Source organism: Rhinolophus ferrumequinum, chromosome 3 (assembly GCF_004115265.2).
Source record: "Rhinolophus ferrumequinum isolate MPI-CBG mRhiFer1 chromosome 3, mRhiFer1_v1.p, whole genome shotgun sequence".
NCBI lineage: Eukaryota > Metazoa > Chordata > Mammalia > Chiroptera > Rhinolophidae > Rhinolophus > Rhinolophus ferrumequinum.
The window spans coordinates 58,784,941-58,810,649 of NC_046286.1; the positions used below are offsets into that span (position 1 = coordinate 58,784,941).

The window sequence follows — 25,709 nt, forward strand, 5'->3', positions numbered from 1 at the left end:
AAGTCGGTCCCGAGGGACAAATTTTCTATATATGGAGAAAAGGGAAGACAGCAAAGGATGACAGCCTAAAAGTGATTTTAAAGCCTAATACAGGATGATGGTGAATAACGAACCACGTAAGCACCAGACAGAAGCTCCTGGCCCCTACCGGATATCTCTCCAGGCAATGGCTCACCTTGAAAATGAGAGAAGAAACTAGCCAAAACAGAAATAGAAGACTAAAGTCTGTGATATTCATTACTAATATTGACTGAAAAAGAAAACCGATTACATTCTATATGCCAGACACTTAAAAATACATCAACTCATATAATCCTACAGGAATCCTGCAAAATAGATAGTATCTATATATCTATATTTTACAGCTGAAAAAACTGTGGCAGAAAGGTTAAATGACTCGCTCAATGTCACCCAACACGGATACGCAGACTTCAAGCCTGACAGAGTCTCATGATAAAAGCCCTGCGTGTCTACTGAGAATGTTCTGATCTTATAAATATTATTTATACTGACCAGGGATCAACCAACTTTTTCTTAGAGGGCTAAATACTAAGTATTTTAGGCTTTGTGGGCCACAGTCTTTGTTGCACCCACCCAGCTAAAGTGCTAAAGCAGCCACACTCTGTAAACAGATGGGTATGGATGTTCTCCAACAAAACCGGAGGCCAGTTTGCCAACTGCCGATACAGAACAGGGGCTGGCAAACTGCAGAGCTGGGCCAGATCCAGCCCACCAGTGGGTTTTGTAAACAGAGCTTTATTTTTTTATGACCGAGATCTAGCCCATCATCTAGACTATTTCTAGACAGTGAAGAGTAATTCACCGTGCTAAAATAATGCCCTCGTTTCACAGAAACGTTCTCAGGAGCATCCAGCGCTCTTTGTTCTAACCTGCCTTCACAAACAACATTCTCACCCCTAAATTCCTAATCCGTGGTCCCTGGGGTCCAGCCCTCGGGTGGGAGAGTCCTGATAATCATCTGGTGCCTGACAGGTGACCTCTCACTGTAAAGGGACAGAGACATTCTGCATCATCAATCAGTAAGTGATTCAGTCTCCAGGAGACTCAGTAACTTTGGGGAACTGAGACAATAAAAGCGGAGATTCTTAACCTGAGATCATTCTTCACCTGGTGACCGGAGACTGAGCTTGTGGTGCCATGACATTCATTCATTCATTCATTCTAATATTTTATGGAGTGCCCACTCTGTGCCAGGCAGAAATCTGTATGAACTTCAGACTGAAAAGACTAACTCACCGCACTTGAGTAAATACTTTATGTAGAGCAGATCTAGTAGGTATTTATGACACCACAAGACCTGAGCTAGAGCACAACCCACTTTTGAGCGAACAGATTAACACAAACTATGTTGCTTTGCTAGCTACTGCAGTTAAGGTCCCCCAGACAAGGGACTCTGTCTTCCTGTTAAGAGTTGCAGCTACGGGAGCAGAACCTGTAAGCTCTGCGAGGCAGGGACCGTACCTGGCTCAATGCCCAGAAACAGCAAGAGCTTCAAAAATACCTGTCGTCGGGATTACTTTGGATTACTTCCATGGCTCTTGAAAGGCTGAGGTATGAATGGTCCACCCTAACAGTCAGATTTTGTAACTCAACGTTATCAAGAGCAAATGCTCCTCCATACCTGAACTGTTTGGTAATCGGAAGCATCAATTCCTTTCACAGTCACCTCTCGGAAGACTCTTGGCTCCAGTTCCTCTTTGGTAAGATCACAGTGATAAATGATGCCTAGAAGGAAGCAGAAGTCTTCGTTTAGTCCACAAATGTCCTGGATATAAGGGAGATAAGAATCACAAAGCACAATCAGATGCCATGAGTTGAAAAAGAGGAGGGTTAGAGAGGATGAGAAGAGATAAAAAACCTAACTGTGGAAACTTACAGGTCTTTCCCACGCCAGGTCACATAAGAGTACAGGTAAAAAAATACGGGAAACTTCATGTAGGGCCATTTTATCTAAGAGCTGATTTAGACGGAAAACGCAAATGATTTGCTCAGTCAAAAGCCAATCAGGGGGTCTCTTGATGGCAACTATGGGGCCCCTGCTTCCTGACACCCACTCCATCATAGACACACATGTGGATAGTAATCAGGGGACCGAGATGATCGGGTAGCCGTTTCAGAATTGCTTTCTAAATTTGGTTTATCCCAGTAATTGTGCACAACCCAAATTGACGAATATGTACCAAGAATTCCAGCTATTTAACCACTAATTAAAATTCCATTTCCTGAATTGAATGCTACTACATGCTAACATTTAAGAACTAAATCAAGGAAACAATAAGTAAGACAATTCCTACTGTTTGAAAACAACAACACTGCCATTGTTTATGAAACAGAATTAGTCATTCAGAGCGGGTGGTATGGAAACAGCCCTCCCACCTAATACTTCAAACATACGCTGTCAAGTATATGAAAATCGATTTAGTGATCCCAATACTTGCTGGAAAACCAGAAACCAAACTGTACTCCCACAGGACACATTCAGATTGATTCATCTTGTATTAAAATAGCGGATTTCTTTCTTATCAACTCCTCTGCACTCGTATGTATTTTACTGACAGCTGAGAAACAACACTGTGCCCCAAACCAGCAGACAGTAGTCCATTTAGATTCCTTAATAGCATGACTGCTAATCCCTACAAATGTTATCTCAATTCTCATGCTTAGAGACAAATAATCAGAGGGATGTGAAAAAGTGGGTATATAAAGAGAAACCAAAAGAATTTTGCAAAAGATGACCCACATAGGTACTATTTTGTCTGACTGTGGGTTGGGTTTTAAGGGTGTGTATTAACAGTGACAACGGGAAGATATGTAACATGATGAAGTATCGGCACTCTTAGTTTCATACTTGGATATTTGTTGAAATAGATTTTTGCATATAAATTACATCCAAACTACACTCGGGACATACACTGCCTACTCTATTTGTCTAGATGGATGTAATCTTGAGGGCAAAGGCTATCTTCAGATATAAGTCAATTTTTGAAAAGCTTCTTCATCAGTACCTGCCCCCCTTACTCAAAATACCAAAACATCTCAATCCTTGAAGAAGAAAAACACACACCCAAACAAGGATAAAAAGGAGATTGCAGACCAAGCCTGCGACATTTGAGCCCCTGCTTCACCCAGGCATCACTGCTACCTCTGCTACAGTGATTGACAAAGGACCTGGGAGCCAGGATTCCAAGCTTTGACAGTTACTAGGTCAGTGAGCTTTACACAAGTCACCAAAGGATTAGAATGTGCAAGACAATGAACAGGAAACATACTCTAAATGGCCATTTATCTAGAAAAGATTGAGACAGCAAATGATCTAACAGCATAATAATGAAATAAGTACACAGTAAGGGCTGGCTACTGTTTAAAGAACGGGCAGCAAGTGTCTGACCTCTACTCTTCTGTCTTGTGCAGAAGTGGCACCTTGGAGGAGGCTGGGTTAAACCTGAAGGTACCAGTGCTTAATGTATTTGATCAATACTTTCTATGTACAGATCCATCTGGGTGAGCCCAGGTCAGCCCACTGCACATTCACATGGTAATTTGAATCCTTATAACCTGCTTTGTGTCCTGTCTTATTTGGCTCGGTAAGTACAAGGAAGGTGGGGTTTGGAGAAAACATCCTAGGATCATGAACCAAAGAGGACTGGTTAGGTGATCTCTAGGAAATCAGTTACAAGGTTTAAGGGTGAAAGAGAGAATTGGATTAAGGATTATGGAAGTCCCTTAAAGCCAGAGGAGGTATCTGGACTTGAGAAGATGGATCTCCTGATGAAAACAGAGCTTTAATAAGGCTATTCTCACAATAGGAAAGAGGCAGGGATGATCAGCTGGGATATTCTTGCTATAATCCAATACAAATGTAAGGAGATACAAGAAATGGGAGTTAGGAGGAAGGGGCAACTCTAGGAGAAACTATGAAAGAATCAGAGGGATGTGAAAAATTGGGTATGTAGAGAAACCAAAAAAATTTTGCAAAAGATGACCCATGTAGATACTATTTTGTTTTATTATGGGTTGGGTTTTAAGGTTTTTAAAAGGAAAAAAACCAAACAAAAACTACCATGTTTCCCCAAAAATAAGACCTAGCCAGACCATCAGCTCTAATGCGTGTTTTGGAGCAAAAATTAATATAAGACCCAGTCTTATTTTAATATAATATAAGACCCAGTACAATATAATATAAGACTGGGTCTTATATTAATTTTTGTTCCAAAAGACACATTAGAGCTGATGGTCTGGCTAGGTCTTATTTTTGGGGAAACACGCTAAAACGAGTCTCTTCAAAATTTTTTACACTCCCTGGTATTTACCCAAAGGAGTTGAAAACTTATTTATGTTCCCATAAAAATCTGCACATTGCTGTTTATAGCAGCTTTACTCATGATTGCCAAAACTTGGAAACAACCAGGATGTCCTTCAGTGGGTGAACATGTAAATAAACTACGCAATATCCAGACTCAATGGGATTTTACTCAACGCTAAAAACAAATAAGCTCTCAAACCATGAAAAGACATGAAGCAATCTGAAATGCATATTACTAAGTAAAATCAGCCAATGTGAAAAGGCTACATACTGTATTATTCCAACGATATGACATTCTGGAAAAGGCAAAACTATAGAGACAGTACAAAGATAAGTGGTTGCCAGAGGCTGGGAGATGGGGAAGGGATACAAAAGCAGAGCACAGAGGATTTTTTAGGTAAGTGAAAACATTCCGTAGGATACTATATCGACGGACGTGTCATTACACATTCGTCCAAACCCACAAATGTACAACACAAAGAGTGAACTGTAGGGTAAATTATGGACTTTGCGTGATTATGACGTGTCAATGTAGGTTCATCAATTATAACAAATGTAACACCCTGAGGAGGGTTGCTGATAATGGGGGAGGCTGTGCATGTTTGGGGGCCGAGGGCATATGGGAGATCTCTGTACCTTGCCCTTAATTTTGCTGTGACTAAATCTGCTTTAAAAAATAGTCTTACTTTTTTATTTGCCTTTCCCAAACAGTCTAGTAAAGATACTTTGATTTCTCATCACTGTTTCCCAGAGCCACGCGCCAGAGACTGCTGTATTGGATTATTACAACATGCAAGTCTGCCTGGAGTTAACCTCAGACAACCCTCCAAGGTTCCATGAATACAGAATTAATCGGCTCAACCAGTAAGTGGTTTGAGCCACAGGGAATAAGAATGTCATCCTCCAAACTGCCCTGGCTGCCTGTTTTCTCCCATGTGTGACTTAAGGTACTAAAGTCCTAAATAGCTTGGGCTCAGGACACATCTTCACTACGTACCTCCATGGGGACCAAAGTCAGCTGCTGTGCATGCACCTGCCAGATGGATCACATGTCCACAGCAGCTGGAGCTGTAGTTATTTTGGCCCTGGGGCTTTACTTACAATTTAGTATCTCCGTTATTTACTGCAGTACTGGACAGCTAACCTTCAGAGACCAGGGCAAGAGCCTTTAAGCTGATCTGTATGTATATATGCATACACTAACAATTCTTGTTTTCAAGAGATCTAGTTTAATTATCTGATGACCAATCTGAACCAAAAGGCCTGAACTTGGAAGCCCCGTTTTCTGGTTTTACATATCAAATTGCATTAAGGAGAGAAAAGAAAAAGATGGGGGCAAAATGAGTAAGAAAACAGGAGAACAAAACATGAAAAAGATAAAGGCAAAATGAATAAGAAAAAGGAGGAGGACAAAGCATTACAATAACAAATTAAAGCTTGTTCAGAAGCTGCCTGGCAGTACAGAACTAAGAACACACTTCTCTGTTCAAACTTCACAGCCCCAGTCAAGGATAATATTTCACTGCTTGGCACAGAACCCACCATTTTACACGGGGACAATGAGTCCTTTCTTCCCCAGGTAATCATGAGCTTGTTCCTGAAATAAATGACCACATGGGGTCACTGAAGGAGATTTACAGGCCTTTGGTGACTCGGGCTTTTATTAAGAGCAGGTGAGTCACCTCATCCTCTGTTCTTCTCATTGCTCTTTCTCCATTTCACCTTGTTTAAGCTATGAGATTTTCCAGTGTAAAATTTCTAGAATCAGTGTAAGTTGAGCAAATAAACTGGGGACCCTAGAGTAGTGGGTTGAGAATGGCTATCGAGAGGACACTGGAGTTTCTTGGTTCCTGTCCACTGGCTGCCACTGTACCTCAGTCCCCGGGGGAGGAGGGGTTAGGCGCAGGACACCCTGATGTGGGGCTCCTGACCTGTCGCTCCCTGACTTTTGGCTCTGGTTTGCACATCCCTGTGGGCACTCCTCCCAGGCCACTGGGTCCTCTAAGAGGCACATGGGATAATAAACATGCTAGGTTTTCCAAGTATACCCTGAGACCTACTTACAGAACATCAATCTTTTGGTTTTAATAACCCTGACAGCAACCTGTCATGACGATAAGGTTCCTTATAGATTGCCTGCTCTGTGACTCGGAGGTGCAAAAAAAAAAAAAGAGTGGATGAGACATCATTGTCATCTGGCGAAACCCCAGGAGAAGGGAACCACTTCAGTACCTGCCCTATGCTGGCTTTATTTGCCAAGGACCAAACTACTGCAACAAAATTGAGCAGGACCAAAAGGGTTATGGAGGAGCATGAAAAACGAACAAAGAAAAGGGCAGACATTTTTTCAAACAGATTGATTTTAGGACGGGGTATGCTCGGTCAAATGTAAACTGGCAGTGAAGCCAGGCTCCTGGGACAAACCAGAGTATGTGTATGGCTTTGGCTGCAACAAAAGCAGTGCGGCCAAGTGGAGAAGCAAAAACAAACAAAAATAACACACACACACACAAGCAAAATGAGTGTGACCAACTTAAAAAAACAAGTTAAAAAGAGAGCTATGTTTACTTTGGGGAAAATTAACCCATACCATGAAAAGTAAAACTACAATTTATAAGTATTTTTTTCTTTTTACTAGAAACAAATAAGTTTTTTTCCTACGAGTATATAAGACTCTATTTTTAGAACTATATTTTAATTCAGTTTAACAACAGCAGAATTTATTCTCAGTTTTTCTAGAAAACAGTTTTTAAATGTCAGATGTGACTACAGACTTTTACCCTGAGCTTTTAGCTATCCGCACTGTGTATGTCCTGGTACATATAGACCAAAGGCTGAATCTAAGGTTATCCATGTTCATACTAATTTTTTAAACCAACCCAGAGCAACAGTTGGTCCTGTCCTGAGAACAGAGACTCAGAATATAAGGTTAAAGAGAGTGTAGTTTTCAGGCATTCACATTTCCTTTTGTCCTGACTACCTGTTTTCCTGTTTTATTCCCATTAAGCAATTTTGGCTGTGATACAGCATATGTGATTTTCAGTAACACAGCATTATAGTTCCATTTCCTGAAAGAAACCCAAACATCAGTCTGATTTTTAAACCGAACTACGCTGGGAAAAAGACTCTCACCTGGAGATAAAAAGGAAGTAAACTGATAGAAGATTTCGGTGTCCTTCTTCTGACCGCTATACCCCACGATGCTGCCGACCTCGAGTGGGAAGGTCTTGAGGAGAGCACCAGTGGCCAGGTCGTGAAGCTGCAGAGTGTTCTTCACGTCGTGGAGGTAGCATAACACCAAAAAGTTAGACCGGACACAAGCTACCCATTCTGAAAAGATAAGGACAGACAAGGCCTCATGTAGTTTTTGAAAAGAAGTAAAAAGCATACTGAGGTCACTGAACCATAGTTCTGGAGCTATCCATTGTGCTGTGCAGCAATGAGACTTGCAAAGTGATTTTATAACTGATTTTAATCATTCATCTAGTCTCCAGCATATTCCTTTAATAAATGATTGTCATGGTCATGTCCAGAGGAAAACAAAATATTCTCCACTTTGGGCCAGGGGCTTTTGATGACCTAGATACTGTGTGCACTACAAATAACACTGCCTACTTATTTTGTGTCCCATATCATGCTACAGCAGATCTAAGAAGGAAAACATCAACAACCAAATCACAATCCATTTCTGTCAGGGTTGTTTATTAGACAAAAATGTATTAAGCCCTTGCTATGTGCCAGATATTCTGCATGGTGCTGGGAGACAAGCAGGAAGATAACGTCACTTCTGCTCTTAAGATACAATCATGTAAAAATACAAGTAGTGATGTGTAAACAAAGGTAAGTCAGTGGTTGGCTGGGAACCCAAAACAGCGAGAGCCTTTCAGCAAGTGCTGACGCGTGTGGAGATGGGGTACCTGGGGCGGAGTCAGTGGGGAGGAGATGGTGGGAAGACAGGTGACTCAAGGAATGCAGGCCAGAGCTAAAGAATAAGGAGAGAGAAGGGTTATGAATGAACAAATACACGCACAGCAGCAAGGGAGGGAGGAAGGGTGTCGGAAATACTGAAAGCTGGGGCATGTCTGCAGCCCCTGACTATAGGCCTTAAGCAGAACAAGGACCCCTGGGAAAGCCCGAAACAGGGAATGATAGCCCCACAAAGGTCGTAAGCCCAGCAGTCTGTGTGGGCGCCGCAGCTCTTGGAACCGAAGTGTTCGAAGCCCAAGGAGAATGGAGAGATCCATTTTCAAGAAGAAAAAAGTTCTTCCGTTAGGGGTTGGGTGCTGGTGGTGGTCTGAACGGGAATTCAGTGAGCTGGAAAACAGTGGAGTTTAGTTCTGGCTTGACTGTTACTGAGGAGCTCATGTTTGAACCGTGGGTGACCTAAATAAAGACCATCTCCATGAAGGACGTAGGACAATGGAGGTGGCGGGGAGACCAGGAAGAACAGTACTGCAATAAGCCAGTCAGATCACATCAAGGCAGGAATAAAGTCAAGAAAAGAAATAAAAGGCATTTCCCAAGAAGAATCCCCAGCACTTGGTGACTGAGGGGATACAGAGAGGAGAGACATGCTTTTCCTCAACAAGCAGGGGTGCAACTTCAGTAACGGTGGTGCCAAGTGACAGTGCCCAGAGTGGAAGTGATCAAGGGGATGGGGAAGGAGGAAACAACAGGGCAGGCGCAGAGCATAATCCATTTCGTTCTGGACAAGATTAGCCTGAGGTAAGCACAGGCCATCCAGAGGAGAGATGCTGCAGTGAATGGAAGTGAGGACGGGGCTGCAGATAACAGCTCAAACATGTGGAACAGACAAGTCTTTCCCGAGTTTCACGGTGGGGGGTGTGGTGGTGGGGTCCTTGACATCGCTTATTTTTATAACCCAAGAAACTAGTAGTTCACGCTAATGACATTGGGGGTTATCCACATGAGCTAGGCACGTGCCAGAGGGAACCCTGAGGGTCACCAGGGGCCTCTATCTTGTTGGCTTGTTTAGATCACCAAAGTACACTTCTCCTCAATAAGGATACAAAGAACTCTTTTCTCTCTACTCTTCCATCTAAACATCATTTGCTCACTCTCCAATACAATTTTTTTTTTTAAAGTGCCTCGATCAAGCACTATATTTCATGGGGCCTTAATGTTTTAAAGAAAGTATGGGGGGGAAAATTGAAGTAAATGATTTCTGTCGAAGAAAATTCATCTGTGTCAACTACGAGTATGTCAGAATTATAAAACAGACAAAGTGAATAAGAAAAGGACAAGGTGATTTATAGATTGTCATTAATAAAAGCTCTGACTTTACAGCTATACTTTATGACCCATCTCTACTTTTTATTCTCAATAGGGCATTCTGTGCTAATAATATATAGCAAATCCAACTGTGCCTCTCTTTAAATTGATGAGTTCTAGTGAATATTGAAGGCTTACCCTTTCCAGTCTAAAGAACTTATAATCTTTCAGAAGGAGGTTATAAAGATATATCACCCCCCTGAATCTCAGAGCTCTGATTTGCATTTCATTAGATCTACAAGTGAAATAGGATGTAACCTTACGGCATAGACAAACCACTTTTTTGGGATTTTAAAACACAGAAAAGTCACATGGCTTGGAAAATAGTTAAACCTCTGATAGCTCGCTATACAGTCACTGTTACAACCTGACTTGTACCTGAAAAACACCCAGGGCACCCTTCATGAAGACTTATGTCACCAAAATCTCACTCTTTTGGGTCTGCCAATACATGAGGTCAATGCATGTGGCACTTAGAAAACACTCACTAAATACCAGCTCTTACCACCTTGGACAGGGAGGCATTCTATCTCAGTTTGGACAAGAGCCATCAGGCTACCAAAGTCACCACGAACCAGATTCCTCACTTGAAGATGTTAAAGGAAATGGCCCAAAACCTGTTCCTTGACTCATGGCTCCCTCGTCCAAATATAAATGAGGCTCACTGACTGAATGGAAGGTTTTGAAGAGACAAGTGAAGGAATTTCCTTGGAAAGAGCCCCGTCATGCCAGCAGTCCCCAACAGGGAGAAACCCAGCCCGAGAGAGACAGAGCGCTGGTGCCTAATCCGAACCTGAGAAGTTAAAGGGACGATGACTGGCACACAAGAAGGCAGGAGAAGGGCCTACTAAGTACTTTAGGGAAATGGGCTGCTGCCTCCGAGGTGCAGATGTGGGTTCCGCCAGAAACAGCAGGCACGGGGGCGTAGTGTTGGGTCCTGTCCCACAGAACTGTCCCAAGGGGTGTGAGATCTCAGTCCAGGAGAGGGTGGAGGGGTGTGGCCAGATGTCCAGGGCTGAGGAGAAGCTGAAGCAAAGACCCAGAGCAGTGCCTCCTCCAGGGCCAAGGGAACTGCAGAAGCAAAGGCCTAGCAGGAGGCACACAGGAAGCCCTCCCTGAGGGAGGCAGCCGTAACCATCTGTCCACTAAGGAAGGCCAGGTTTAAACACCTGTCAGGCACAGGGCACACTGCTTTGAGCCAGGGGAGAGAGGGTCCCTTGCTTTTCCAGGACCTGAACCTGGATCTGTCTGACTCCGTCCAACACCTGCGCTTTTAACTCACTGAAAACACAAGTAAGGGCTGCTTTATCTGAGACGGGGCCACTTTGCAGATCTCACAAGGAGTTCTTTTCCTAATTATATACTTTATACCTTCCCATTTGGGGACGGCCCTGGCTTTTATCCCCACTGAACCCATCAGAAGTTTACCTCCAACACATATAGTCTTCATTGGCTTGATGATACTGGACTCGCCTTTTGTGTAAAAAACTGTAACAAAATTAGTCTTATTCTAAGCAAATCTAGCTTTCAGGCAATAAATAACTTATTTTATTTTATTTTTCTATTGGGGAATATTAGGGAACAGTGTGTTTCTCCAGGGCCCATCAGCTCCAAGTCGTTGTCCTTCAATCTAGTTGTGGAGGGCGCAGCTCACTGGCCCATGTGGGAGTCGAAGCGGCAACCGTGCTGTTAAGAGCTTGCACTCTAACCAACTGAGCCATCCAGCCACCCGGCAATAAATAACTTATAAAGCAGCATATCATTTCTGGAAAATCAGAGAAAACGAATACAAGCAAACTTAAAGCCACTCTGCAACATGACTGATAACAGAGGAGAGAGTCTCAAGAGGTTAATGCAGCTCAGTACAGCAAGTACAATGGATTTCAATTAAATCTGACAACAGTCTGTTCTCTTTTCTAATAAGAGGACTGTAAACCCACCCCATGATCTACAATAGGTATAACACAAACAGCCAAAGGTTATTCAAAAAGCTGAAAGCTAAGATCCAAATGGTTTTAAAAAAGTAAATGTAAGTGACTATTATCAGACACTAACAACGCAAAGGCAGCTGAAACATTTTCTTTTTTTGGAAGTACTGCCTCTGGAAGTCTAGACTCAAACCTCCACAATGACGACGAAAACCCTGCACAACACTGTTCTCACTGCAAAAATGTCACGTAGCAAATATCTGGTTGAGCTATTTAGACTCTTCATTCCTGGCGATTAGAGGTTGAAGGTACTTTACCTTGGAACCAGTCACCAGAGAAAGAGAGGTACCCGTGTGCCGGCTGGTGAGTGTGAGTGTGCTGACGTTCTCAGCAGAAACAAAAGCCCCGTTTTCAAGCAGCATGCAGCCTTACCTAAGACGTCCTTCTCGTGCTCGGGAACAAGCACTTTCCATTTGGACTCCTCAGGATCCGTGAAGTCAATGTTGATCAGGCGATAGTTGGGAGAATGGCGGTTTGTCTTGAAGGTGAACACTGTCCCCTCGTTGGTCACGTAGTCGTATTCTCCTTCGAAGTTGTCAATGAGTTTTACCCACTTCAGGATTCCTGGTGAGAGACCAAGCAGCCCTGTCACCAATCCAGTGTTTAAAACGGCGTGGTTTGTGCATAGGGAAAGGAGAGCAGGTCTTTTCTATCTACAGAACAAAAAGCGGACACACTATTTGGAAGAGCTAAGGCCCAAGAAACAGCAAGGACAAATGCAGGTGAATGTTAAGGTTTTAAGAAAATGTGAAGGAATATTTTTCCTGAAAAACATGGCAATGAAGGAGAGTGCAGGGTCTCTCCTCTCAGCCCACCGCCCATGTACGCTGCTGAAATCCTCTTCTACCTGAGCGTGTCCCCAGTCTGAGCACTTCTCTCTACCTCACACCATTCCAAGACTTCATTTCCCTCCAGATCTATGGCAGTGGCTCTCAACTGGGACGATTCCACCACGCCAGGGGACATCTGGAAATGTCTGAAGACATTTTTGGTTGTCACAACTTGGAAGGAGAGAGGAGGGCCATACTAGCACCGGCTGGGTAGAGGCCAGAGATGCACCTGACCATGCTCCAGTACACAGAACGGCCCCACAACAGAGAATCAGCCAGCCCTGGTCTGCAGCATCAGCTTCCCGCCTCATCTTCCCACTGCCACTCTTGGTCTTTTCAGGACAGCAGCCACCACAATGTCTTAATATCCTAAACTGGTCCAGTTGGTGCCCTGCTTAAAAACTTGCCCCTCAGTCCACCCAAATTCCTTTGCATGGTCCCCATGGTCTTGCATGTGGCAGTCTTTGCTCACGGAGTCCACCTCAGCGTCTTTCAACTGTCCTCTCACCCCTGTCCTCCTGTGGCACTGGCCTGTTAGGTTCCTTAGAACATGCTTCAGGACCTAGTGCCTGGCTGTTTCCGCTGTCTGGCCCACTCCCCAATGGCTGGGCACCTCTTATCCGTACCTGGATCATTTCTTCACAGCACTTCTCTCTAGATATGTACACATCTGCTTGTTTGTAATTTCTTTGTTATTCCCTGTTTAATACTTAGCCCTTAAACAGGGTGGCAGGTGCTTCCAAGGTGCAAAATAAAATTGCTGTTAAATGAAAGAAGGGATACTTCCCAGGCCTTTAGTGCTAAGAACTGGTCTGGGGATGGTCATCACAAAAATAAATCTTAAATGTGGCTCACTGTCATCATTTAAATGGCTCACTAAATGCCACTTTTATTAATAATATTTTTTTAAAAAATCCACTGGGAAGACATCTGCTTCACAATGTATCAGATGTTCAGAGCACATCTCAAAAGCTTTACAAACAAAAAGTTCTATGACTTCCAAACTACTGAAAAGCAATGCCAGATCTTAGCTATTCTCCAATTAATCTCCTAGCTTCAATTTCACAGTGAAATTGTTACATTAATTTGGATAGTTCATTTATATTCCTTGACTCTTTCAAGGCAATTTTACATTCATTATCTCATTCATCTCCATAGCACAGTGTCTTTATGTAATTTGTATAATTAAATTTATCAAGAAAAATATAATCCCAGGGTAGAAAGAGTTTTTTGGTCAGACATGACTGGATTAAAACCCCAGCTCCTCCACTATTTAGTTGTGTGACCTTGAGCAATCTCTTTATCCCCTTGTCTACGCCTCATTTTTTCCACAGTAAACAAGGAATAGTAAGTAAATTAAAAAATTATTAAAAGTGATTATTAATACCTACCCCACGACAAAAACTCAACAAACACTATTTTAAAATAAACAACTGGAACTAAAACTAAAACTAAGCAGTTTAAAAAAAAAATCTATAGCTTTCCTACATGCTAGCAAAAACCAGGTAGAAAAATACAGGGGGAGGGCTCACTTATAATAGAAGCAAAATTAATAAAATATTTAGGAATGCGTTTAACATGAAACATGGAATCTGTATGAAGAAAGCTCTAAAACTTTTCTAAGGAAACTTAAAAACAACAACAACCCAAACCTGAATAACTGGAAACACATACGAACCGTATCATATCCCTAGATGGGAAGACTCAATATTTCATAGAAGCAAATAATCCCAGAGGAAATCTATAAATTTAGCACAATTCCAATCAAAATCCAAGTAAGATTTTTAGGGAATTTGATGTCATTCTAAAGTTCATCTGGAAGAATAAGCACACAGGATAATCAAAACTTTTTTGATAAAAGAATGAGAAGAAATTTCTTGTACTATGATGCTCTGAACAAGCCCCCCTCCCTTCTGAAGGTAAACACCAGCCTGAATTTTATGGTAATCACTTTTCTTAATTGCCTTTGTTCTCTTTCAGCCTTACTGTGCATCCATAAACACTACAGCCTACTTTTGCCTTATTTTCGAACTTCATATAACGAGTATAGTAAACCCATACAACATGTATTCTTTTCTGTCTGACTTCTTTCACTTGACATGATTTTTGTGAAATTTTCACCTTCCAGTTATTGTTAATTGAATTCTGGTTAAACCCTATTAGCTCAAAGAACATACTCTCTATGGTTTCGATCTTCTAAATAAGTTCAGGAAAGTTTTACAGCCTAAATTTTTTTTTTCTTAAATGTCTTTTAAATGTTCCTGTATGTGACTGAAAAGAATGTGTATTTTGCAGCCTTTGGGTGTGATACTCGTATGCTACATATGACTATGAAGTCATTTGTTAATCGTATTATTCAGATCTATATACTTACTAATTTGGGAGGCCATCATTTTTCTATCAGGCACAGAAAACGTCTGTTAAAATGTTCCTCTATGCCTGTAGACTTGTCTATTTTTACTTGTATTTCTGTTAGTTTTTGCTCTCTGTACTTTGAAATCATGCTGTTAGATATATACAAAATTAGAATTATTTTATTTAAATAAAACTGAATTGAACCTTTTATGATTATGAAATTTTATCTCCAGTAATGATTTTTACTTTAAAGTCTACTTTGATAGTAAGAGAGCTACATCATTTTCATGGTAATATCTTGGGCCAGTTGTCCTCTGCAAAATGGTTGATCCAATTACGTAGCTTATCATGTCTGGAAATATTTTCTCTTTTCCATGTCTCTTAACCACACATAGGCTTTCCACCTGTTGGTGACCTACATTCTAGGTAATTTCCTTATATCTATATTCTATTTTCTTAGTTCTTTCTTCAGCAGTGTCTAATCTCTTCTTTTACCCAATATACATATATATATATTTAATGTTAATATCCGTAACTTTATTTGCAGAAGTTCTACTTAGTCCTCTTCCAAATCTGTTTGGTCATTCTTTACAGTATCTTGTTTCTTGCTTATGCTACCAAGCTTCTCATTTATTTTCTTAAAAGCAGCACCACATTAACCACTTATTTTTAAAAGTGAATTCAATGTACTTGTTTTATATTAAGAATCTGATAATTCTGCTCTGGTGTTTCTGCTGGCTCTATTTCTCATGCTGTTGAATTTTTTCATCTGCTTTGTGATTTTTGACTGCGAAGTGATTTCCCTTGAAACATTATCTGTGAGAATTCTTGGAGGCCTGAGTTGAAATGGCACTCTTCCAGAGAATATCTGTATTTGGCTTCTGTTTGCCTCTTGGGAGGCAACCAAACTGGGAGCACTTTAAATTCTTGGTATGAGGATGTGGGGACCTCTCATAGGGACAATCAAGACAAGCTGCATCCATGTGAAGGTCAGCCTTTTTCACGTTTTAGGCGAATTCACATCCTGCTTACCCCTCCCCTTCACTAGTACCAAGGCAAAGACAAGCAGGTGTCCTTCATATACCTTCCCGCCCCCAGCGCTACCACTGGGAGGTTTATTTCTCAGTCACCCTCACACTGAGGGTATCTCTCATCAGACTCTCCACCATGGAGAACCAGAGGTGTTATCTCCCATTCCCCTTGCCCTAGGTGGCCACTGTAGGGAAACTTGGCCTCTAAGGCCCAGCAGAAAACATTCAGGGACAATCCAGGATTCCTGCTTTCATTTTGTTTTTGGTATCTATGGTTTCTCCTCTTTTGTGCCAAGTGAGCAATATAACTGGAAACACATACAAAAGTCTGCTTTACAGACTTTTTACAGCATTTCAGTTGTTTCAACTGGGAGGATATTCAGAATATATGATCTAACAAACAGAAGTCCTTACAATTAATTTTCATAAAAGATTAATTAATCTCTGCATTCGAGTTACAATTTTATTTTTAGTATCAAACTGCTAACCTCAAAAGCAGGTGACTACTCAAAGGTATCTGCATCTTATTTTACATAAAACAATGCTTTAAAAGGAAAAAAACCCTAAAAACTACTCCTTAGAAGAAGTAAAAAAATTAGCTGGAGATGCAAAATTTGCACATAATCAGAAAGATACATTTGTTTATAATAAGAATAATAAAACATAATTTTCTGGGCCTGACATTTGTAGACACAGAATCTTGGTTCTGGGAAATGTTAGTGATTCCTTAAATGTTCCCAACAATAAAACATGTCATGATGTGAAACCTTTATTTCTCAAAGTAACCACCTATAGTTTCTGCCTGAAAAGGTCTTGCAGCCACTGCAGTGGTATTTATTATGACCCTACCCCCACCCTGCAAAAAGGAAAGTCACTTAAGTATCTACCAAAGGCAAAACACAGTAGACATCGCCTTCAGTACTTCTGTATAATCAGGGCAGCCCGAAGATGTGGCATACTTGTTTTAAATAATTAAGCCAATGAACATCAAAAAACTCCAAAGGCTGTGGTCTTATCTGCCACCACATTCTGAAGCATTAACGTTAGTCATAAATAGATGCTACAAGTCATAAATTCATTCAGATTAGGCAAAGTGCTGGATTTATACAAATCCAGCTGTAAATCTGAAAAAGTAGTTCAAAGTACAGGCCCTCAGAGGGCAGCATGTTTAAACAGCAGCTCACAAAATCCTTTCGCCTTCCTGAAACTCTTATTCCTCAGGGCTTTGGCCAAGACATAATTCAAGAGAAATGGCATTTCAGATGAACAATGAGGCTCATTGTTTTGTTACGCACAAGTTAGAACACTATTGATTTAAATAGAAAATAGGAAAATTACTTTTAAAAAAGAGATATGGCTAAAACCCAAACCATCTCACTGTGTGCCCACCTTTTCTGAGATTATTTTGTCTGTAAATGGCATTCTTCATTCGGAAGCCAACTGAATTCAATTCCCAACTTCTCTGGTTAAAATTACTTTTTAAAAACCTGCTTCTCGGTTGGGAAATGATTTGTTTACTGAGTGAAGATTAGCTTAAAATAAGTCATCTCATGCTTTCCCTAGAGCAAAGTCATTGCTTCTATTGTTTTCTTTGAAAGTCAATGGCATTAACTATGTTTCATAGAAAATGTCTTGTAAGTGTTCTAATAAGAGGAGCTAAAAAGTGCTTTTATACTTTACACACACTAAGGGCTTGACATGTAACAATGATAAAATAATTGCAGAGTAAGCGTCCTGCTATGAGACTGAGGGGGGCGGATAGAAAAGGCTGCTGCTCTCCCCGGCCTGACACCTTCCTCCCATTTCACCTGCCACATGGTGATGGTTAGAACGCGCGGGCTTGGGCGTTCAACTGACACGGCTCTGAATTTTTAAATGGCATCAGGAAAGCTAACTGGCTTCACCAACCTCAGTTTCCTGGGGATAACAACACATGATCCTCGGAAGTTGTTCAGAAGACTGAATGGAAAAACTTACATTTGCAGCTCAGATTCTGGCACACACAGACACTAAATAAACAATACTTACTACTATTCCAAATAGTCCCAGCATTCTTCGAACGGCAAAAAAATAAGTTAAATGTGGCTTCTGAACAGCACGATTTGGTAACAGTGAACTTTTAAAATCTAATTTCCATGTCTCATAGCTATTGTCCTAGAAAAACCCCTTAAAATCACTAATTTTAAAATTAGTAAAAGTACTAATTTTATCATGATTTCTTATTTCACTCCAAAATTCAGGTTTTGCCTCTTGTTTTTATACTGCCTCTTGATGTTCCAATTCTTTGTATTTTTTCTGCAATCCCACTCTGAGCCATAGTCTTCTTTAGTAATTCCCTGCCTGCCACAGAAGTCCTCCTCGCATTGGTCTGGCTTTTAATGCTCAGATGACTTTGCTAAACTTTAGATGAATCATTTGTTTAAAGCTTCCGAAATATTTAACTCCCCATTTCCACTCTACCTCCCAAAAGATGCCCAGCTCCACCAGACATTAACCACGGAGTCAATATTATCTCAGCTACCCCAAAACAATAGTTCATCTGCTTTGCATTAGCCTGATATGGCTGAATGTACAACTTGCTGACAAGCACCGAGCTTTCTTTTATCATTACGTGTAGATTAATTTGTTATGCAGGAGAAAGACAATTTTCATTAATGACATGAAAGCATTAAAGCAAAGACATGGTGAGCGATGAAAACTTCACCAACCTAAAACGATCAAACTTTCAGCAAAAAAGGAAAAAAGGACAGACAGGCTGGTAAAAGTCTGGATGAAGTACAGGATAAGCGTATTTGCTTCCAAAAACTAGTATGTCTGCACCATCCATCTTTTCTACCAAAAAGCTTCACAAATGCTGTGACATGAGCAAAGACCACTGCAGGCTCGTTTTCAGGATGGCTGCACTGAAGCAGAGGCATGTGACGTTATAAACAAGGATTTTAGATATCTATCTCCGCTCCCTTCACCTACCACTCGCTTCCGAAGGATTCCATTTAATCCTAAGAATTCCATTTAAAAACCTCTGCTATAATTTTAAATTCATTCAGAATAGGATCCAATGATACTGACCCTTTTGCTGCTGATTACCCTAAAACTACGGAATAAAGTATATGACCTTCTATAGAAAAATAAAGGATCAAAGAGAAAAGGGAACAAAGAAAAGGAAGAAAATGGAGAGGAGATGGAGGGAGTTTAGAGTTTTCAAACTCCAGAGGTGTCCTAAGTCTGATGTGCGCTCGGTCACAGGATGGCTGACCTGCCCTGACGTGGTGCACTGGCGACCTCACAGCGTCTGCCCCGCAGGGAGCTCTCTATGCACAGGGACACAGCGCAGAGCAGAGCATCAAAACGTCCGCCTCGTAACTGAATACAACATTTACACGAACCTACATTTAAGATTGACCCTTACAGATATTTGTTGATAATGTAAAGATAACAGAAATAACCAAGTTTAAATTCTGGAACCACGGTTGAGGCCTAGGTGAGAAGAGGGCTCAGAGGAGCCTGACTAAAGTTTAGTCAAGGAGAGAATCTTTGTCACCTGTCAGGCACTGTTCTAGGTGTTGGGGACTCCACAGAGAGCAATACAGATGATGTCCCTGAACTCACACAGCTCACAAATCCTCACACAGTTTTTGTATGGAAAGAAAAAGAAATCAGAACAGGTGAAAGTTGCAGAAGGGCCAACTGTAGAAGGAAAGGCATCAACCTTAAGCACAAGGTAGCTTCTGGGGCAGAAATTCCCCTTCCCCAAAGAAAGAAGAGAGCGACTCAGAACACGTGTCTGAGCCAGTGCAAATGGGGGTTCGATATTCTTTGGAGGGGACCTGCTTAGCTGTTTGACCACCTGGAAAATTATAGCAACTTGACAAATTATAACAAGATCACAGGCCTAGTGCCGGTTCTACACAGTGACAAATAAGGTGTGTCAGGGGAGTTACCTGCTCAGAAAGGTAAAGAAAGGAGCAGCCACCGGCCTCAATTGCAGTCCCTGTGGAAAACCTATGGCCTACGGTTTGTACCAAATGTGTAAATGTAAGTGGCAGAAATGAGGTTCTCCAAAGAGAGGGAAAGGATAACAGGAGAGACATCCTATTCGTGGAGCAGCAAGTTGGAAGATGGTCAGCAAGTCAAGAGAACAGAAGTTCAAATTTACATGATAAATGTCAACGACAAAGGAATCCAGTTTCGTAGGGAACTCTAATTCAAAATTTTAATATTTTATTCCCCCATCCTGTATTTATGTGGTTTTGTTTTCCCTATGTACTGTCTTTTGCTATAATATTCAATAGCTATTGACTACTTTTTTCTGCTTTTCGTTTCAAAATGCACAGGGTAAGAAGGTTTTCTTGGGAGACAAAGATGACAGAAAAGGTAGAAAAATGCTGGTAGTTCCCCTGCCTTGGAGGTAAAAAAGATTAAAATCATAGCAGAAAGGCTTTAAGTTATCGAAAGGGGTATAAATTTCAGCAACATAATATTAAAGACTTCATAGCACTGGATTTAATTTTTAGTCACCAGCTATTCAGGTTTAACTCATCTAATAGTTAATGGGCACATTTAGCATTTAAGTTAAATGTTAATCTTCCCCTTACTTTAAAAAGCGTAACAAAAATGGAGGAGCGGGTAAGAGCAAGAAGAAGAGACCAGGCAATAATCATGGTTACCTGGTTACCTGTTTTATGCACCTGAAACTAATAAAAAAAAAGATAAAAAAAATCGTCATGGTTACCAACTGGGCATATAATCCCCTGAATTTTCAATTATCCACCTGCAAAAGTAGACAATTTCCCTCATAGTCTCCCACTAGAGACCCACCTATTTATGTCTTCTTCAATGAAAGGATTCTTTTCTGATTATGAACCTGGTTTTGCAGAAAACAAGTCAATACCAAGAACCGTGTTTAGAGCAGCTTTGCTACAAGAGATAAATGTTTACCGTAGGGCGTCCTCCATCTATTTAACTATGCTACCTAAAACCAAAGTGTGGATTCCAAATATTCCCCTTTCAGTCAAGAAACAAAGAGAAAAAGAAAGAAGGCAGACTTGAGAACCTACTATACTCATATGCCAGGAACCCTGCTACGTCCTTTTCTATGCATTCTCATTATTCCTCACAATTCCTCATGAAGTAGCTATTACTTCCCCATTTGCAGTCGAGTGACTATTCAGAGAGAAAATAACTCTCCCATCCCAGGGTTACCAGTTATTTAGTGGTAGAGCTGAGATTAAAATTCAAATTTGATCTGAAAGTATTATGGTTATTGTCCCAATATATCCAACTATAATAGGAATTATTGAAAAAAAAATTTAACAATCACTATCTCAATCTATGGCTCTCCTGTTATACATTAAATACATTTACTCAATGTCTTCAACAGTTAAATTCACACACAGTACTTGTTTCTTTAAACAGTTGTAACCATATCATAATGAACCAGCAATCAATTAAAAAATAAACAACCCCAAAACCCAAGTCTCTCTAATCTTGTCCTACACAACTGACTTTTGACCCGAAGGGTGGAAAATGATATCCATGTCATCTTTTTAGGATTGGTCAACCACTGAAGCTGTCAAGAGCTTAAGAATCCCAGGACTGCCATTCAAAAGAATAACTACTCTGAGGTTTATGTTATCCACAAATTTAGTGCTAGTAAAGCAGTAATTTTAAAAAGATGACAGGCCCAGTGCTACAGCCAAAATGTAGCAGCTATCACCGGAAAGCTCTCTCCAAGTGATTCCAACCGATCAGCATGCCACTCAACAGCTTCCAACCACCTATCTTACTATTCACTTCAAATTCTGATTTCTTTTCTATAAAATATTACATACTGTTTTAAATGCTTCAGTGAATTTCAAACACTTGTCAGTTTAGTAACCTTATTAAAAAATGAAATTGGGTTAGTATTACAAGACTTTTCCTCTCCACGTGGTTTTCCATGAGCTCACTGTAATGGTCTTTTTGACCTGTCAGCTTAGCTAGGCTAATGTTCTCCGACAATCACACACTAAACTAGGTGTTACTGCGAAGGTTATTTTGTAGACGTGATTAAAGATCATACTTAGCTGACTTTCAGTAAGAAATTATCCTAGATAATCTGTGTTGGCCTGATTCAATCAGTTGAAAAGCCTCCAGCAGAGCTGAGGCTTCCCTGAAGACATACCCCCTGTGGACAGCAGCTTCAGCCTGTGTCAGAGAGCTCCAGCCTGCCCTTCCTCATGGCCTGCCCTACTGATTTCAGACGTACCTCACCAACCTCACAATCACCTCAGGCCACTCCTTGCAGTAAGTCTCTTACTTACTTAATATGTATCTCCTTCTGGTTCTACTTCTCTGGTTAAACCTGGACAGACTCTTTTCACATACCATCAATATCTCACAAACACAAAATTGTGAGGAATAACTTCAACAAGAAATACTAATACACCGTTCCTATATGACTCTGAAAAATCTAATCCCAAATAAATATACATATAGTCCTAGTCAAACATACAGCTGGACTGTTGTTCAGATCATGACAAAATAATCTTCAAGTTCCTCTGAAAAAATGAAAGAAAAGGGGAACAATTCAGAAAATAACAACTGCTAACATTTTTGGAGTCCTAACTTTGCACTGGGCTCTTCACTTAAGCTGCACAAAACCACCTAGAAAGCAGACAACACAACGGTCAAGTAACTCAAGGAATGATCCAGTTAGGAAGGCAGGCCAGGACCTGGCTGATTTTGTAGACAGGGTCTCCCAATCTGGATGCATCATAGCCATTTAGAGTTTCTGAGATGCGTCTCCCTCCTTTTCATGCTCATCCATGGCTGCACTGTCTAGAATTTTGTTTATGAGAGCCTCGTGCACCTCTGCACTGCCTTCCTTCTGGAATCCCAATCTGTAGGTGTCACACTCCTCTAACTCCTCACTAACTGCAGTTAACATCTGCAACGATAAGTTGGAGGATAAAAAGTATATAAGGTGAAAAAAAAATTAGGACCAAGAGGTCAGGAAGAAAACAGAGGGTTTCCTCAAGTTCTGCTGGCACTTGTAAGTCTCATGCAAAGTAGCAGTATTATTATTAAAGTGGGCACATATATGAATATGTGGATGAAATTTTCTTCTCTGTATTTGGAGTAAATAAAGCAATTTGTGTTTTTTAATCTGTTAACTTGTATCATTCAGTAACAAGCCTATTTAATAATTTCAAGATCTAAAAATAGAGTAACAAATAGAAAATGAAACCAGAACTCTGGAGGAAGAACACTGTCATCGGAATTTTTAATAAACTGGAGAAAGGCAAAGTCCTTTCCATCATTTGGGACTCGCACAGGAATACTGTACAGGACAACAGCACAGGGACAGCTGTTCCCTGCAGACTCCAGCAAAGGTTTGCTCCCTTCTATGCAGACTTGGACTTGCAACTCAAGTGAACAATTCCTGGGTGGTGATTTGCTCCTGTTGGAGAACGTGAAAACTGATGTGGTTGACGTAATTTTCTTGAGATTAAAATGGGTGTATCTTTTTTTTTTAAACAGAAAAATAACAAACTTTATTAAAGGGATACTTAACAGCAGAGTATAGCTTGACTTTCTCCTTCTGTATGCGTGAATGGTGCTCTGTAGTATCTAAGAATGTTAGGATGCAGATTTCACTCAGAAAAGTTTAAAAATGATGCAATGCCCAATCAATAATAAAAAAATTTATATATTATCTCATTATAATGTAATATGGATCACAATAATGAGGTAATCTAATAACTAGAAATACACTGAGTACTGTATACTTTTAAAATCTGGGTCACCATTTCTAAACTATATACACATTAACCAGAACATGGTGTAATTAGTTTAGTGTCTATCTGGGTACCAGCATCATCTCTGAGCGAGTTTCTGGGTCTGGGCATTTTCAGCAGAGTAAATCACGCAGTTGAAGCACTTTAACACTTGATGGTGGTGCTGGTATGCGACTGATGTTGGAAGAGAATGACAGTTAAAATGAGCCATCTCTAGAATTTGTAACTGACTGGTTCTATGTTTACTATCATGACACAGAAAGCTTTGGGAAGGAAGATCTGACTGTTCTCGCTCATGGGCTCACTGCCGAGGAGCTGTCATCTGACTTCCTGTTAACCTGGTCGATTCTCACCGGTCTCCTCTTTCTTGCCTGTGACAGTTGGCACCATTATATCCAGACAGTTATAATGCTTTATAGACCAATAGGCCAGCTTCTCCTTAACACTCTTCATCTGCAATACTCACAGGATATTTTTTTACACTCGTATGTAAAAAATATGGTTAACCTCAATCCACAGAGAAAATGCTAATGCCAACAAATCGCTTCAGTCAATTTTTCTTCATTTTAAGGAATAATAAGGGAAGAAAATCATATGAACCGAGATGATGTGGTTAAAATGGAAGAAGGTTTCCTGGGAAATCAATTAGAAGACCGAAGTAATTGCTGTTTAATGGAGTTTTCTGGAATAATTATGTGTTTGAAAAATAACTTACCAGTGATGCCATTGGATTCCTGCTGTAAATCACAGTACCAGAGTCGGTTTACTGGATCACATCCCTCCCTTATTGATAACAAGACGTAGCGGCCATCGTCAGACAACTAGGAAGGAAATAAAAAAGAGTGCAGGGGGCTGATGAGAATGCATTTTTTTGTGAGAGAGCTGTCAAATATTAAGGAAAAAAATAAAGGTTAACCTCAAATGCAGTACGTTTACTCCAAACTTATGAATGGATAAGAAAGTTATCAGAAAAAAAGATGAACATCAATTTTAACTTATTTCCTTCTTAATCACAGTTTAACAAAACATAACGAAATATTTAAGTAGAAAATATCAATAGATGTAACTGAATGTCATAATGACTCAATGTGATTTTTATTTGAATTAAATTCAGGCTATCCTTTAACTGAAATTACTTGCAATCTGTCATTTGGAATATTATATCCCTGACTTTGAAGTTTTGTCACAGGTTACATATTTTAAAAAGTTATGCAAAATGAGTAAGAATTAGCAGAATGGGCCTGGATGCAAAGTTCATTTGTGGTTCACTGTTCAGATTAATGAATTTCTATTGAACAACTCTTTATGCGTATCTTTAGTCATGTTTACTACAAGAAGTCAGAGAACAGGGCCGGCCTGGTGGCTCAGGCGGTTGGAGCTCCGTGCTTCTAATACCAAAGGCTGCCAGTTCGATTCCCACATGGGCCAGTGGGCTCTCAACCACAAGGTTGCCGGTTCGACTCCTCAAGTCCCATAAGGGATGGTGGGCTGCGCCCCCTGCAACTAGCAATGGCAACTGGACCTGGAGCTGAGCTGCGCCCTCCACAACTAAGACTGAAAGGACAACAATTTGAAGCTGAACGGCACCCTCCACAACTAAGATTGAAGGGACAACAACTTGACTTGGAAAAAAGTCCTGGAAGTACACAGTGTTCCCCAATAAAGTCCTGTTCCCCTTCCCCAATAAAATCTTTAAAAAAATAAAAAAAAGAAGTCAGAGAATAAAGGCCTGTGCTTCTGTGGATTTCTTTTATAGTATTAAACAGGAGAATCTTAGGTAGCAAAAATAATCTTGACAAAAAAACTAATGCAACAAACAACATATTATAGTATTGAGTTGTTAAAGTTAATATAAGTGGCATCAAGCTAATATATATATATATATCCCTTTGCAATTAAATTTTTTCATTCAACACAAATTTTTAAATCAATACACGTTGATATATGACCATTTATTTCATTTAACTGCTGTACGATTTCAATCTAAAAATATATAACAACTAATTGATCCATTTTCCCACCAATAAACATTGAGATTATTTCCATTTTTTTCCTATTACAGTGACACGTTAGAAAAATTATTCAACATGTTTATTTGTGGCCTTACATAA

The 25,709-nt window shown here is 40.4% G+C and overlaps 1 protein-coding gene across 1 annotated transcript in view; it reads right to left on the reverse strand.

Moving 5' to 3' along the window:
• The window catches only part of PREP (prolyl endopeptidase), a 113,626-nt gene that overhangs the window by 40,676 nt on the left and 47,241 nt on the right, over nucleotides 1-25,709 (reverse strand). Inside the window, exons 7-10 of the mRNA XM_033103218.1 lie at nucleotides 24,314-24,419; nucleotides 11,977-12,168; nucleotides 7,457-7,654; nucleotides 1,643-1,746 (exon numbers count right to left, since the gene is read on the reverse strand). Coding sequence (XP_032959109.1) covers nucleotides 1,643-1,746; nucleotides 7,457-7,654; nucleotides 11,977-12,168; nucleotides 24,314-24,419 — 600 coding nt within the window. The remainder of the gene's footprint in view (nucleotides 1-1,642; nucleotides 1,747-7,456; nucleotides 7,655-11,976; nucleotides 12,169-24,313; nucleotides 24,420-25,709) is intronic.